The sequence below is a fragment of the Electrona antarctica genome, assembly GCF_951216825.1.
Source record: "Electrona antarctica genome assembly, chromosome: 3".
NCBI classification, from domain to species: Eukaryota; Metazoa; Chordata; class Actinopteri; order Myctophiformes; family Myctophidae; genus Electrona; species Electrona antarctica.
This window is the reverse complement of record NC_136808.1, coordinates 17,419,729-17,437,524: the sequence shown is the minus strand read 5'-3', so window position 1 is coordinate 17,437,524 and position 17,796 is coordinate 17,419,729. Positions and strand designations below refer to the sequence as shown.

The window sequence follows — 17,796 nt, the reverse complement described above, 5'->3', positions numbered from 1 at the left end:
CCATACCATTTGGACATCCGGCATATAAAAGGCCATGAAAATGTAATGGCTGACGCTCTGTCGCGTGCATTCTAGGGTAATGCTCTGATCTATTTACAGTGGAACTATATATATTTTTTTTGTTTGTTTCCTATTTGGTAATTTACTGTCATTCACCCCTCTTATGCTACTGCAGGTATCAAGGTTGCAGAGGTGATGATTGGAAGGATGGGTCAGGTATCTGTATAATTGATGGGTAACTGTAAAGTTAAAGTAAAAGTTACGGAGTACCTGCTTGGTCTCCGATCTTATGGGGGGGGGTGTGATGACCCATCCTGGTTGTGTTTGCTGTTAATACTGTTCTCTGTTCATGTGCAGGAGGAGGGGACCAGCCTGCAGGGGTGTGTCTAGATGATGAGGCACACCTGACTCCAATTTGGCTCAGGAGTATTTAAGCAGGCTGGTCAAGGCCATTCTCCCTCTCTCCCCTGCCAAGGAACATTGTTTGCTCTTTACTACTTTGGGTTAGTTTTGACCTTAGTTACTGCACTTGCACATACATTACACTTTCACACATCCACACAGGCACTACACTACTGATACAACTGATGACTCACACCCCACGTTACAGTAAAGTATTCTTTGTTTTGATTAAGTTTATAATAAATACCTGTTTTTGGCATTTACTCCTGTGTGTCGTCTCCCATGTTTGTCATGGTTAAGTCCGTTCATGACAGTAGCGTTGTGCATCAGTAGATGATTAATTCGCATGGGACTGAAGCCTGGCAGCAAACAGGCACGCCACAATGCAGGGCACAGCACCGTGTTTACATAACGTACTGGAGGATTCTGGTCATGGTTTACGGTCATGGTCACACAAACAACATCTCCCTGCCTCCAATGCATCCCAGTGTATTGTGTTCATCACAATACAATGTTGTGAATTGTGTTTATCACACACTGCAGAATCACCAAGAAGCAGCAGAAGAATGATGGCATACACATGCACTGCCAACTTCAGAAAAACACTCTATAAAGGCTTCTTTTCTTGAAAAGTATTTCACAGAGGAAGATGAAGGTGAAAAGTTTTATCTTCGGGCATAGGTGGAAGCCACGTGAGGGAAGGTGTTCAGAACATACATTAATTGTGATATGAAAAATATGCATGGAGAGCGAGACTTTTTTTTACATTTTCTGGCATTTCGGCAGTGAAAGAGCAAACATTCCAGCAAGCCGGGAGTTGAACCTGGGAAACGCAGAAGGCTTTTTGCGTGGTATGTGTCCTAACCATTCGGCTATCGGGTATAAGTATATATACTGTAAGTATATATATATCTCTGCTGTCAGGGAGAAAATGTACCAATGGGTGCGAAGAGGGGCACAACCACGGGCGGGACTTGACAAAGGGTGAATTGTCTCAAGAAATGTGTGTGTCCATATGAAACCACGAAAACACGACACACCCACTGAATACGCCTGTAATATAAATGCCCGGCCTGTAAGTGGCGCAGTAGCTGCCACAAAGCACAAAAAAGAGAGACATGGAGCATGCGCATACAACTCATGCTGTGACGTAAAGAGACAGAGAATGCTGTTGTTCTCCATGTCCACTTGTTGCGGATGGTGGTCGTATAGGTTGCATAGGAGTAAAAGCCCTATCGCGCTCAGTAGCTTCTACAGCACGAACACGCCGCTGATGGGGGGGGCTATGGTGTCATCGGTTCAGGAAATATGCGTATTTGTTGTACACACGGAGACGCAAGGTTTGCGTCTTCAGATTGATTAGAAAATGAGCGTATTCGGTCACCCAACACTGCTTGCTTTAAAGAAATGTCATGTGGCAGCCACACTGGGCGCCCCTCACTTCACACGAGTGTGATTTTTATATAGGCTACATATTGGAAAAGAAGAAATGTGATCATGTAAATGAAGGAATCCCCAAACGTAAAGTAATTAAAAATAAATAAAAAACTGCAAAACTGTTGTGCATCAAACAGCAATCTCAACCTGTGTTGCATGTTCTTGACCCCTCTCTATCCTGCAGTTTCTCTACTGTCCTAAATAAAGCAAAAACTATCCACCAAAAATACTACTACTTTTTATATATCTTTGAGATAAGGAGGAGTAGGCCTAAGATATATAAGCTTTGTTTTGTTTTATGTGTGATGTGACAAGCAGAGTAACTTACCAATTTACGTTGACACCAGGTGCAGATACCACACAGAGCCACGAGCCAAATGGCACATACTGTGAACGCAACAGACACCAGGAATACACTGAAAGACACTGAGCCTGAGAGAGAGAGAGAGAGAGAGAGAGAGAGAGAAAGAGATTATTTAACAGTACTCAATAATAAAATGAGACTAGAAAAGGTGCCCCTCTCGGCACAGGTCTCCACCAGGATAATAGCGTTTGTGTGATGTTTGGAGTAGGCCTAATATAAATTATAAACTATAAACTGTTATGTTTTCTTCTTATTTTTTCCTTTTTTTGCAATAATCTGTCGTCTGGTGGTGGTATAACAGGCCAATAAAAATAAATATATAAAATGGTAAATGGTGCATTTATATAGCGCCCAAAGATTGTGCATTACATTCACCCATTCACACACACATTCACACACCGATGCCGGAGGAAACCATGCAAGGCACCAACCTGCACATCAGGAGCAATTAGGGGTTCAGAGTCTTGCTCAAGGACACTTTGAAGATAGTGTATACAGATTTGCATGATGTATGGATAAAATGTGTGCGAGTAATGTACAGAAATGTGATTTGCCAAAAATCGGCCTCATGGTGGCGTTATAACAGGCCGTTGTGGAATAATTCAGGCAGAGGTTTGTCATTGGCATCCAAGGAGTGTGTATACACAGTTTGGCATTGACCGGGCCAGCGGTGCCGGAGATTAGCTGTACGCAGACGCAGACGCACACACACACACACACACACACACACACACACACACACACACACACACACACACACACACACACACACACACACACACACACACACACACACACACACACACACACACACACACACACACACACACACACACACACACACACACACACACACACACACACACTCTCTCTCTCTCCCCATGCCTTCGGCTGGTGGAGCCAATAATTCAAACTCAAAGTTATTAACCAAAGACGGTTAATAAATAGGTTAAAAACTACATTGTAAAACAAAATATCTTGAGCTGTCACCATCTGGCTGCTGAAGGTAATCCGCATGACAAACATGGATGAGAAAGAATCTGCACCACTAAACACGGTTGCTGTTTGGCAGAATTCACAGATGAGGAGACACTAGAGTACATCTTGGCACAAAGGAACCAAAAACACAAGGCAGAAAACAGAGACATTTGATGGCTGACAGATTGGTTGCATTCCAACAAAGACGATACCCGCCAGCAGCCTGGTGTATAATCATTGTGAGGTTTTGTTTGCCAGTCAGTTCCTCGCACTGACAGTAATGTTGAAGTATTTATTAAATTAAATTATTGATCAAATGCTATTTTCTTTGTGAATATAAGACGTGATATGTGATAAACATTGCCCTCTGAATCCAACCTCGAAGCGCAGCTTTATCAGCCTACAGCTCAGGCTGATGCCTGGGTGAATATACTGTATCATAATGGGAAGAGGGGATTTATGGGTTTGTAATGTGCTTTTCCCTTCTCCACTCTGTTATGGCTGGTAATATGCAACAGGCAGACCAATTTATCTCAGAACAGGGGAAAACATTGCACAAATTGAAATTGCGTTACTGTACTGTATGTGCACAATGCATATTCCCTGCATGTATCAAGGCTCTGTAATAATAATCCACAAGACGCATATAAAAGAACAAGAGGCCACTTTGCCTTGGTGTTGCAAATTGTGTTCCAAGAGACTTATAAAAGAACAAGACCAGGCCTGGAATTTCACCAAGGCCACTTTGCCGCCTTGGTGTTGCAAATAGTTTCAGGGCATAAAGGCCAAACACCTGCAGTGCAGCAAGGCTATCAAGTAAATAAATAAAAAATTACATTCACAGAAATAATACATGTAATTTATTCTCTTCAGTGAATTCTGTCTTGTCTTGTCCTTCTGCCTGCACAATTCATTTATTGTAAGTTTCTTCTCAATATCCCCTCCACCTTTTCCCTTTTCTTCCCTGTCTTTTTTTTGTTTCATTACTTGTACGTTTATCAGGGCCAATGCACAGGAGTGGATTAGTAAAGACATCCTAATCCACCTCCGTCACCCACTTCTTCTCACATCTTTTCATGTGCCTGGGCCTCTTCAACCTGTATAAATCTGCTATCTAACCCTCTCCCTCTCCAGGTCTTGATGAACATTGATTTTATCACGTTTATAATAGTCAAATAATAATAATGGTAATAAAAAATAATAATTGTATCCCCTAGTGTCACTATTCTGGGGCAAATATTCTGCTAAAATAGCAGATCTACAAGGTCAGATTGCAGATCGGCTATTTTCAGCGAATATATTTAGTCTAGTATAAAGCAGTGGTTCTCAACACGTGTGTGCGCGCGCGCGTGCGTGCGTGCGTGCGTGCGTGTGGGGGGGGGGGCTATAGGGTCTCTGGTCAACAAAGTATACGTCGGTCTAAGTGGTTTTAAGAGGCGACTCTTTGTGTCCCTCAGAACAATCCTCATTTTGAACTCAGGGGAGGAGATGAGCAGTGATAATGATCGCTGCTCATCACTGCTGCACTCAAAAAGCCATTCAAGCTCAGGTGATCGTGGTGCTGATATTCATATTAGATGTTCGTCAGCCACATCTACGCTTATCTGGCATCACTGAACCAGATGGCTCTTGTCTTACATATCTTTTTCCTGTTATGACAGCGTCACAGTCAATTTTATTTTTGTTAGCTGAGAGAGAGTTGCGGCTCCCCTCGTGCGGCGGCGGGGGGGAGGGGGAGGGGCTGTATTGATATAGAATTAAACATAGAATAGAATTGAATTAAAATGAACTTTTTGAGGCACAGGCCACTTATTAGCTTTTAGGAGAACAGATCAGAGTAGAGACTGCTTTCCCCTCACTCTGAGAGGTTGCTTTCAAGCTGCCGTCCTAATTTTGGGGCGTCATTATAGTTTATACTGCAGGCGAAAACTTTACAAAATGTCCAAAAATAGCATATCTACAAGCTCACAATTTGGCATGATGCGACATGAGCTTGTAGATCAGCTATTTCCGCTATTCTTCGTACAATTAATCTTAAAGGGTTTAATTAAGTTTTTAATTACTAAAGGCAGTGTGCTTGCCGAAGTTGTACTAGTGTAGGTCTTCAACGTTTTTCAGACCAGTAGTGACTGAGAGATGAAGCATGGACCCACACCAAATTGCATACATTTGTGTTTCAGATTAAACTTTTTCATAGATAGCTTCAATGACTATCATCACTGAGTGTTGTGTAGATTTATGTTTTTGTTCATTTCAGACATTTTACTACTTCAACCTTCAATACTTCAGTACTTGATTTGCTCCTCTTCCTCCCTACACTAAATCACTTTGCCAAAAATAGCTGATCTACAAGATCACAACGCCTTGCAGCGTAAAGCTCTGTGAGCTTGTAGATCTGCCATTTTCGTTAGTGTTCCTCAGAATAGAGGTGCTGGGGTTTAAGTCAGGGGTATTCAACAATTTCACCGAGACAATTTTTGGGCCACAATGCTTATATGAGACGATTTTAAGATGACCCCATGTTATTCTCCATAGAGAAATTACTTCCGTGAACCAGAGGATGAGCGAGGGACGTCAGGACTTCGGCGCTCTATACCACATAGATATTGAACATATCACATGATCATAATACAATCCTTAAAACACATTATAATCACAGATACCCATAACAGAACTAGATACCACATATAGTACAATCCATAAATCACATTTATAATCACAGAATCACCCATTACAGACATATTGCCACAGGGAGGAGGCCGGGGAGGTGGAGGGAATTTGAACGCTGACATCTGAACACACACAGAGTCAGCTAGCATGAAGACCGGGTGGGTGAAGGGCCGGGTGAGATATCGTTGCCCTAAAAAGGGACAAGACATATGTGGTATCATTTTGTTCGTCTTACATCCAGGAGTGCTAAATTGTGTGATAGCAGTTTCAGAAGGGCAGCTGAATATGATTTTAGGGGTATAATCTGATTATGCAAAACCATATAATTCAAAAACATATTCACTTTTATGCACATTTCTGATGTTTGTACCATGGATGGGCATGACCAACATCATAATAGAACAACAGACATGCTGAATTATACTTCTTGTAGCCATACCGGGAAAATCCACAATACCTGCCTCTCTGAAACAGGGTACATCTTAAACTTCTGAATTAAACATCATAGAATCATGAGTGATACGTCTTTTTATGGGTTTATGAGGATGTAGAAACCATTTAGACATTACTTTGAAGAGTCAGGAACTCTCAAACTCAAGGCACACAACGCAACTCAGGAAAACATGTAATAAACGAGTAAATGAGGACCACACAACTAGACTTAACTTAGAGATAGCACACACACACACACACACACACACACACACACACACACACACACACACACACACACACACACACACACACACACACACACACACACACACACACACACACACACACACACACACACACACACACACACACACACACACACACACACACACACGCTGTATTATGTTACTTCTGGAGATACTGATGAAATGGTTCTCTGTTTAGCATTCCAAAAACACATCCCTTGTCCTATCTATCAGAAGTATGGTACACAAAACCGCACACAGTTTGTGGCCTTGGTTTGGGAGAGAACCTCTGTGAGCTGTCACATATTTACAGGATGTGACATTGTGAGTGCCTTTGCTGGTCATGGAAATCTGAATGCACTGAGGTTATTGAAGAAAACCCCTGATTTTCAAGAGACATTCAAACAACTTGGCCAGACTTGGGATGTTTCAACACAGCTCTTTGACCGACTGCAGCAGTTCACTTGTAGCTGTCTGGGACCAACTCCAGTGACGTGAATGAGATCCGCTACCATCTTTTCTGTGCCAGGAGAGGGGAGGCTGATTCCAGTGAAATCCCACCATGTAGAGAATGTCAATTTATCCATGCCCTCCGTGCCAATTACCAGACTAGAATATGGAGATGCTCTCTGCAGACTCACCCATCTGCACCAGATCCCATACAGAGTGGATGGACAACTGTTGATGGTGGAGAGTTAGCAATTCAGTGGATGCGCACAGCCCCTGCACCAGATGTAGTCCTTGAGTTTTTGGCCTGTAAATGCAAGTATGCAAGCTTCCTAACTGCAGTTGTCTCAGCAATGGTTTGAGATGTACAGACCTCTGCAAACTCCAGAACTGTACAAACCAAGCACCTGAGGAAGATTCAATGCCTACAGTTGAACAGGACAGTTCTGATGAGGAAGAGGTTGCATAGTTCAATACAGCCATTGACATCTATAGACATAATTTGGTGTTTTCAGTGTTTACGATAGAGGGCGCTCTTCCACAACCTGTGCAACGTTAATCTACGGCTTCCGAATCAGAGGTAGACAGGAGAAAATGTGATCAAAACCAATCCAAGACATGTGTAGTATTATAGGACATTTTGGATTCAAAATGACCTTGACATTGACCTTTGACACATGACCCTGAACTTGAATTGCTTCAGTCACCTCTTAAATCAACTCAGCACCCCAGAAAATGTATACTTTGATGTCAGAATCATCCAAATCGGCCCATTAGTCGTTGAGTTATGCCTTTCACTATATACCATTATTTTCATCATATATCAGATATAAGGGCCACAAACAAGTAATCAGCTGCCATTTTGACATTGCTATCACATCATTTCATACAGACATGTAGCAATACAAAAATCACATTGTCGCTTTGTCCCTTTTTATGGCAACGATATCCGATAATAAGGCCTCTGGCCTAAGGACTATAGTGACTGCTTAAAAGGAACACCTGATTGAATGTTGGCATGAGTGAGTTAGCTGGCAGCGAATGAGAGTGAAGGGAGTTGACATGGAGAGAGACAGCTGATATAAAGGAGCAGAATGAGTGACTGATAGAGAATGAAGGGGGATTATATGATAAACCTTCTGACTTCCGTGTCTCAATGAACTATCGTTGTGGTGGATTTGAATACCCCTGGTTTAAGTGGTATATGTAATAATAATAAAATCACACGTGTGAAGTGAGGGGCGCTCTTATCATCATACATCATCATATATCATCTCATTCTGGCCAATCACAATTTGCGTCCTCACTTTTGTCATCAATGTTACACAATGTTTGTACACAAACACTCAAAACTGGCCATTCATTATCAATGGGATTTAATGTTTGTGTTACTATGTTTGTGTTTACACACACACTAAAAGCTGGACATAGGAGGGGCTAGCACCCCTCAAACAAATCACACTTGTGTGAAGTGAGGGGCACCTGGCTGGTAATGTTTGTTTAAGGTGCTGTAAACAAACATTAAAAGTGCTCTAAACAAACATTAAAATTCCATAGATTTGGCTACCATATGACATAATTCCATTAAAGCCATTCCTATCACACAAAGATTTGGTAGACCCCCTATAATAACTCTGAGGACCCCCTAGGGCAGTGATTCTCAAACTCCGGCCCGCGGGCCACTTCCGGCCCGCGGCACAATTTTGACTGGCCCGCCAATCCAATGTGCTTAATGTCCTGATTGTCACGTATTCCAACACACTTTAAACTGAGCGATAATGGCCAAAACGTCTTGAAAACCTCTTTAGTTTAATGTGGGCTAGTGGTGTTTTTTTTTCTTCTCTAGAAAGGCTGCTGTATTGATCCAGCAGCACCATGAAATATCTGGGTTGACAAACACGACTGTTCGGGCGCGTTCGGAAATACCGCACCGGAGCACACTGGCCTATTAGTTTGCATTGCACAGTGCGCTCAGTGCGCTATTTCCGAACGCGCTCTTTATCAAAGCCCCCCTTGCAATGCACTCCCTTCTCAGACCCTAGCCTGGGCACCATTTCATTTAGGGTATATGATCCTGTCGGGAGCGGATGATATCGACAGGCAGGAACAACGGGGTGGCAACTTCCTTTTCCCTCACACCGATCTTTCTCAATAAAAGCTACAGGCTACGAGAAAAATCGGTTTGAGGGAAAAGGAAGTTGCCGGCCCGTTGTTCCTGCCTGTCGACTACAAAACAATACTACAACATGACGTAACGATATCATCCGCTCCCGACCGGATCATACAGACTTTTGAAACAGAGACCAGGCTTTCCTTCGAGGTGGTGGAAAGCCTGGTGAGGCGAAGTTACTCAGACCCCTTGTTAGGATATTTACTCCAGTGGAGTAATATCTAGTAACTGCCTTCCATTTACATTTCACAAAAGTTTTGCTCTTGTCGTACGTTCCACTCCAAAAAAAGCGCTTGAGAAACCAGAGCAATTCATCCAGACCAAAAGCAAAGCCCCCGCTGTTAATTTTGCATCGCATTGTAAACAGCTGTGCCTCGTTATAGCCACAAAAGTTTCTAACTTGCAGTCACAGTCGCGGTACTTTTATATGGATTTAACTCCAGACTATCCACAGTCCCGTCTCCCAGTCACGGAGCTGGGACTTGCACAGACCATCCACAGTCCCATCTCCCAGTCATGGAGCTCAGCTGGGACTGACACAGACTATCCACAGTCCCGTCTCCCAGTCACGGAGCTGGGACTGGCACAGACCATCCACAGTCCCATCTCCCAGTCACGGAGCTCAGCTGGGACTGACACAGACTATCCACAGTCCCATCTCCCAGTCACGGAGCTGGGACTGACAGACGCAACGAGGTTACGAGGAGCAGCATGTTCATAAAGCTAGAAGCCAGAAGTGTTGCCAGTATAACTCTACGGCAGAAACAAGCAACCATGTCTATACAAAATAAGCCAAAAATAAGCAACACTGGTCCTTTCTGGCCAGTGTTGCCAAATCTGTTTATAAGCGATTTTGGGATTATTTTTGTAGATTGAAATAATATTGGGGGTCCTTTGCTCTTGGCATGAAAATGTTTGAGAACCACTGCTCTAAAACAATATTAGACAAAGTTTGAGCCACAAACACATGTCCTCGCTCTCTCTCTTCTCCTCCTTTTGCATAAATTAAATAGGCCTATTCATGATTCTATACTTATACAGAAGTAGCCTATGTTAGTTTGTTTTATGGAAACAGTTGTTTGTGTTGAATGTACTAATTGCACATAATTATTCAATTATAATGTTGTCATTTTATCAACTGGCCCCTGGCCCCTTGCCATTTTCATAATGTGGCCCACATGTTCAGATATTTGAGTATCCCTGCCCTAGGGGTCCCGGACCCCCTGTTGAAGACCCCTGCTCTAATCCTAAGAGAGGGCTGCTTTGCACCTTAAAGCAGAGGTTAACCAACCACCGGTATGTGGACTAGTGCCGGTCCACGGGACATATTCCACCGGTACGCGAGAAGGGAAATCCAAGTTTTCCCAACCGTGAATCCACCTTGTGTCACCTGGATTTTCCAAACAGCGGTGAAAAGTTGACTCGGTCGCATGAAGATACTCAGGATTCGTCAGTGATATCACTGACTTTGGTTTATAAAGAGCTTTGAGTCCGTGCTACTTCAAGTAAAAGTTAAAGTAATGCATCACACTGTCTGTGGGTTTAACTACAGTTTTCCACATGCATGTCCAAAGACGTCATTTCTGATACAGACATAACCTTTTTAATCACCATTTCCTTGTTGATATAACACCATTTAGGTCAATGATTTAACATTATGTTGTGATATAATAATATAGCAGCGGGTACTTGTGTCATTGATTGCCAGTCAACTGTCTTCCGTGTTTTGGTGCATGCGCGGGGCACTCACCCCCAACCCCCCACCATAGGGGCGGCAGTGGCTCATGGGTAGAGTGGCTGGATGGTAACCGCAAGGTTCCCAGTTCAAAACCTGGGCTCCCCCAGAGTTAGTGTGGAAGTGTCCATGAGCAAGACACTGAACCCCAAATTGCTCCCGATATGCAGGTTGGTCATTGGTGCCTTGCATGGTTTCCTCTGGCATCGGTGTGTGAATGGGTGAATCATGTAATGCACAATCTCTGTAAAGCGCCTAAAAAGGTGGATAAAGGTGCTATATAAATGCGCTATATATGCCGGTCTGCGAACATTTTATGAACTGTCAGCCGGTTCATGGTAATAGAAAGGCTGGGAACCCCTGCCTTAACTGATGGTTTGCCTCAATTACACACCAAACCAGAATGATGAGCCTTTTAGACTGATAGCAGAGGGGCTGTGTCAGATTGAGTGGAGATGCACAGCTATAATTGGAATACCTCAAGGATAAATGGGTTTTATCTTACCAAGGAGCAGCAGAGGAGGAAAAAAAAGTATGATAAATAATTTAGCCATACAAATATTGTCCATTACAAGGTGTATGAATGATTGAAATAACATTACTGTAACTATCCTTGGATAGACTCCAGTGATTAATCTGATTACAGGTGTTTGTTCATGTCAGGAACACCTCAGTATTTGGACCCTTATGCAGAATAACCCAGGCAACAACGACTTGCACTCAAGCACTCTTTTATTTAACTCAGAAAACCCTCCCAGGGAAATATAACATAAACTCACAATCTCGGGACAGCATTATAATTGAGCAACCTAACCAATAACACAGAGTCCCTAATATACCTCATTAACCAAAGTCTCTTCAGCTTAGAAGCACAGGTGGACACAGTCTCACAATCAGCCAGGGGAAGGGAGAGGGGCAAAGTCAGGGGGGCGACCCAGGCATGGCACACTCGGGCAAGAGTGTGACAGTTCAGAAGATAATATAATGTATTGTTCTGATCAAGTTCGATTAGACCAGTGGTTCTCAACACTATGACTTAAATGGGGGTTGAAGGGGTCCTTGAAATTAAAAAGTTTGGATTATTAGACCATATAGTAAACATGTTGTAAAATATTGTTTAGCCTATATGCCAGCAGTAAACTACATAATGGAATTTGAAAGATCATTGATATCTTCTATTGTCAGTTACTGCTTTTGCTTTTCTACGTTTTGATAAACATCTTGCATCAAGATGCTGCTTTCAGATGTAACAATGCTGTAAAACATAAAAGTAAAATTATCTTTGACAGATTACCCTTGACTTCATCAATGTCAATGGCTCGTGTCATTATCATACATTTTATTTTAAACATGGAAAAAGAGAAAAAGCTAACAGTCGCAGGGCTTAATGTGCCGTCATCATGCACCACTGATTGTTATGAGGATAGATTACAAGAATCAATCTTTACAGTACAATAAATTGCAGTCACAAATGTAGCAGCCGTTACTCACCATCCGTTTTTTGCATCATCCATTATCTCTGCTCTTTACCTCTACCCCTTTAATTGTTATTCTTATCTCCTTCCTTACAATGTATCTATCAATACATTATTCTCAATCTGTGGGTAATTACATAATTTAATACAGAGTTGATTAAAACTACTCATCTGAAAAATAGCCTCCATAAAACACTCTTGCGCTTTACATCCAACCCCCTCTCTCCCCTCCCCTCCCTCTCTCCTCTCCCCTCCCTCTCTCCTCTCTCACTCCCTAAGTCTACTGAGATTGTCGCACCAGTATATCACTGCTGTCGGGCAGAAACCTCTTATCTCCATATGTCATAAAAAACAGTGTCACAAAAAAGTATAACAAGTAGCACATCCACAAGCTTGTGGATCTGCTACTTTTGATACTTGAATTCGATTCATTGACCTGAGATCAGATTCTAAAAATGTCTTCTACATCCTGACAGTTTTCCGAAAAAGCTATGTTTCTATGTCAGTCGTTCTTCGATTTTTCAAAAATAGCAGATCTACAAGCTCGTAGCGCGCCACTCGGTGGCACGCTATGAGCTTGTAGATCTGCTATTTTTCAATAGCTAAAGCATAACATAATGCTAACGCCAAAAGGGGTTCCCGCCCAAAATGGGTTAAAAGTAATAGTTTTGGACATCATTTTATGAGGTTTCCACCCGACAGAGACGATATGTGATTATGATATTACCCCACACTGATGCTGTTATATATGACAGCAGGGCCCACACATTCAAAACCTAATTACAGTAGTAGCGTAGGTGATGAATAATAATACTTTACACGCAGTACAAGATCTCTTGGGGGCTGGAATTTGTATAAAAACAACAATTTCTTATTGTTGTCTAATTATGTGTGTTCTAAGTGTCGTGTGGTCTATGAGCAACCCATCACGCCTAATTGCTTATATTTGCAGATTTATTTGTTCGGCTTCATGACACACTGAAGCATTCATTAACAACACAAAACTAGAAAAAGTACCCCTCGGGGCACAGGTCTCCACCAAGCCAGGTCAGGTTGTGGCCTCCTGGTGGCGCTATAATAGGCCAATGTAAAAAGGGTGCCATTTCTTCATACGCCTTTGATGGCAATTGGATGATTTGAGGCATTTTGTTCCAAAAATGTGTTTTGCAAAAATAAACCTGTTGGTGGCGCTATAACAGGCCAATGTGAAAAGGGTGGGATATATTCCTCAGCCTAGTAAGAAAATGTGTGAAAGATTTCACGTAAATTGCACGCTGCGTTCATGATTTGAGGCTTTTGTTTAAAACGGGGCAATCTTGCAAACTGAAAGCCAATTATAGTCAATTAGGATGGAATATGAAATATCGGACAGATCCGACTTGAGCACATGACCATAGATATGCTGTGTAACGATTTGTGAGATTTTTGGACAGAATCTGGAGGAGTAATATCAAAAAATGTGTTTTACAAAAGTCGGCCTCCTGGTGGCACTATAAAAGGCAGATGCTGAAAATGCAGGTCAAAGGTTTGTCCTTGGCCTCTAGGGAGTGTGCATGCAACGTTTCACGCAGATCGTTGCAGTTTTAGGTAAAGAATGTGAAAAGCTGCCTCATGGTGGCGCTATAACAGGCCGTTCTGGAAAATGTGGGGCAGAGGTTCATCGTTGGCATCCAGGGAGTGTGTGTGCAAAGTTTTTCAACCGGGTTAACGGTGCCGGAGATTAGCTGGTAACGGACGGACGGAAGGACGGACGGACACACGGACGGAGTGCAAAACATACTCTCTCCCCATGCCTTCGGCCTGGTGGAGACAACAAATGCTACGTAAGCAAGGAGGTTTGACAATGTTGTGCCCTAGAAGTTATATACTGTAGGCCTACAGGTGATTAAATAAGGTGTACAGTTTGGACATGACAGACCCCTAACGGCTCCCTCCGAGTGCTCATCATTCATTCTCCAATCTCTCTCTCCGTCAAACATCTCCTCCCTTCTCCCTCCCTCCTCTCTTGCACCTGCTGTGCTTATCTGCATGTTCAGCTCACTCAGCCCCCAGTGTTGGCAGCAGGGCTGACACAGCGGAGCTCACTGCCCTCACTGTTGGCACCAGGGCTGACACAGTGCAAGTGCTATTAGTCACAGGAGACCTCCAGAGGAGCAGCTCAGATTGATACAGCATGTTGAGAGTTGCCATCAAGGGAGGTGACCCCTGGTTGGCTGAGCCGGCTGCTCCAGAATGGTGGTGACGTCACCCATGGGAGGAAAGCAGACATCCATATAGACAGGAAATCAGAGAATGGTGAAGAGGTGATTTCAGTGCACAGTATCAATGCTTATCATATCCTAGTGTAAATCATAACCCATACTCCCATAACTAGTCCCTTATTATTCAACTCAAAGTTGATAATTGAGTAACATTCTTAGGAAGCCCATATATTTAGAATACATTCAAATAAGATTATAACACATTATCGTTTGAGTTATAATCAGTCAATACTCAATACTAGTCATATCACAATAATAATAACACATTATAAATAATTGTATAACGTATAAGGTCAAGTATCACACTGCTTCATAATGTCTGGTTATTAACAGACTCAAATTATTATTGTGACTGCAGGTCACATTTAGCCTACTATGAAATCGTACATTTCCCGTCAGTTGTTTGGTTGGTCACGCCCCCATATATGGTTATGCCTCGTGACATCACGTGATGTCATCAATATTAAGCCCATATATGGAGATCCCTGATGTCATCAGTATTGGCCAGCAACTCTACATCTGACCTCAAACCCTTAGATCTCCATATATGGAGTTGACCTGTTCTGACATCCTTCCTCTTCGATGTCTCCCTTTTGACTGATACCTGTCCATTTAAACTCTAGACGGGCCTGCCCCAAAATTATTAGTGCAGCCGCGCCCGGAAGCCGGCGAAAACTAGAGTTCTCAACAGGCCCGAAAATTAAGGCCCGGCCATACCTGGGCCCTCATCAAACCCTGTACACTCAAGACACTGCCCCGCTGCCACCCTTAGATCTCCATATATGTTGCTGACCTGTTCTGACATCCCATACAGTAAGTATGTAGGACTAGTAGCATGCCAAAGTTTGTGCTATTGCCATTGAGAATGCATTGGGCGTTTAAGTTAAACACTGGGGGTCATATTTTTTTTTTTCAATTTACGTTTTATTGAATTTTAATCAAACATAAATGAAAACGAAACGACTGACAATACATACAACCGAAAACAAAACAAGACAATATACGTACAATACACACAAGGGGAGATGTCTGCCTCTCTTCTCTATCGATGATCATTCATAATACATAAGTACCTCAAACAGGTGCATATACAGGTTAAACAGGTTTAACTGAAACTATACCAAATCAGGTCTTATGGTAGAAACATGAGCAATCCATCTAAACCAGTTATCTGTGAAGACTTCAACTTGACCTCTGAAGCTGAATGTAATTCTCTCCATAATAAATATACTATAGATTAAATCAATCCATTCATTCATAGTTGGTATAACATTTGTAAGCCACTTTTTTGTTAAGGCTTTTTTGGATGCCACCAGCAGTACCCTCAATAGATACTGATCCTGCTTTGCAAATTGAAGTCCTTCCAGATCTGCAAGATACATGGTTTTAAAATCAAAAGGAATGTCAACACCAAAAACTGCTTCCAGACACTGTGGACACTTCTCCAAAATGGAACCACAGAAGGGCAACTCCAGAACACATGAAAATGATTTGCCAACGTTTCCCCACAGAGTCTCCAACAGTCCGACTGATACGTGTAATGTCTTTTCTGGGCTGGAGTGCAAAAGAAACGACTCACATTTTTCCAGCTGAATTCTCTCCATGTGGGGTAGCCCTGAAACATGACTGCCATGATAATCATCATGACAGTCATGACGCAACTGCAGCCTGTTTTACGCGATCGCTACATTTACAGTCCAAACGTGTATATAAACATTCCGTTTTCAAATATAAAGTACTCACAATTTGTCCCACGGGTGTTAGAGATTTGTTGGTACAGCGATTAGCATTGCTGCATCCCGCGTTGTTTAATAAAAAGCATTTGTATCCGAGCTGTTTTTTTGCCATTGGCTTTCAACTACGCGCCCCTATCGGTCGGGAGGAGTGTGGCAGTCTGAAACACTGGGTGTGTTCGATATAGGCACGCTGACAGCACTGCCAATACAGACTAATAGGCGAGTGCGCTCCCGGTGTGCAACTTTGTATTTCCCAAACGAACCCCGTTTGAGAAAAGTAGCCGGGGAGCTCGGATAAAAATGCTTTTTATTAAACAACGCGGGATGCAGCAATGCTAATCGCTGTACCAGCAAATGTATAACACCCGTGGGACAAATTGTGAGTACTTTATATTTGAAAACGGAATGTTTATATACACGTTTGGACTGTAAATGTAGCGATCGCGTAAAACAGGCTGCAGTTGCGTCATGACTGTCATGATGATTATCATGGCAGTCATGTTTCAGGGCTACATGTGGGGGAACTACTCATTTTCCACTGATGTTTACATATTCTTTGGGGGGTCATATTTTGACAGCAGAAACTGCCTGTCATAATTTATTATGATAGGCTATTCCAAAGCCCCCCCAGGTACATTATATATTTAAACTATTTTCAGCAATGGTACAATTGTTTTTTCAGTGGGTAGATCTTGTTGAGCTCGTCATTTTGAAAGTAGATCTCACGTCATAAATGTGTGGGCACCCCTAGGACTAGTAGCATGCCAAAGTTTGTGCTATTGCCATTGAGAATGCATTGGGCGTTTAAGTTAAATAACTCAGAAACTACAAATCACTTTCACCTAGAGTTTCTAGGTGAAAGTGATTTTTTTCGTGCCAATATCTGCCATTGAGCCCCATTGTGAATTTCTCAAATTTGAAAGCACTATATTTCTAAAACTATGAAACATTTCAAAGATTCCTTTTCAGGCAAACATGTCCAAACATGTCCACCGTAAGATGAACCTAAATACGTTTGAATGGGGTTTCTAGGTGTACAGTATGTTGATACTGACCTGACAAAGATCTAAGATCGAAACGTTGTTGTTTATTCAATAAAGTAATTCTTTACCAAAATAATGGTGTGCGGGCCCTACCTCCTTCCATCCCATATGTTGATCTCACCTCATCAAACCCTGTACTCTCAAGACACGCTCCATATACGGCCAGTACAGAATTCATTCCATATGTTGATCTGACCCCCCATGCCAAAGCGCCCAGCAGTCTGCTGTCACCCACGCGGATATGTTGATCAGGGGGCACAGAAAACAAAATAAATTACGTTTAGACGTTCAAGCATCACTTGCAGGTATGTGGATGTGTGTGGGGAAGTGGGGAAGTAGGCATTGGTGATCTATGGTTCAGATTGTAGCTTGTAGATAGTCTACTTTTGATGTGCGAC

The 17,796-nt window shown here is 42.5% G+C and overlaps 1 protein-coding gene across 1 annotated transcript in view; it reads right to left on the bottom strand.

Annotated features, from left to right (window-relative positions):
* Nucleotides 1-17,796, bottom strand: part of syt7b (synaptotagmin VIIb) — a 138,200-nt gene that overhangs the window by 66,442 nt on the left and 53,962 nt on the right. The window contains exon 2 of the mRNA XM_079497513.1: nt 2,168-2,271. Within this exon, the coding sequence (XP_079353639.1) occupies nt 2,168-2,271 (104 nt within the window). The remainder of the gene's footprint in view (nt 1-2,167; nt 2,272-17,796) is intronic.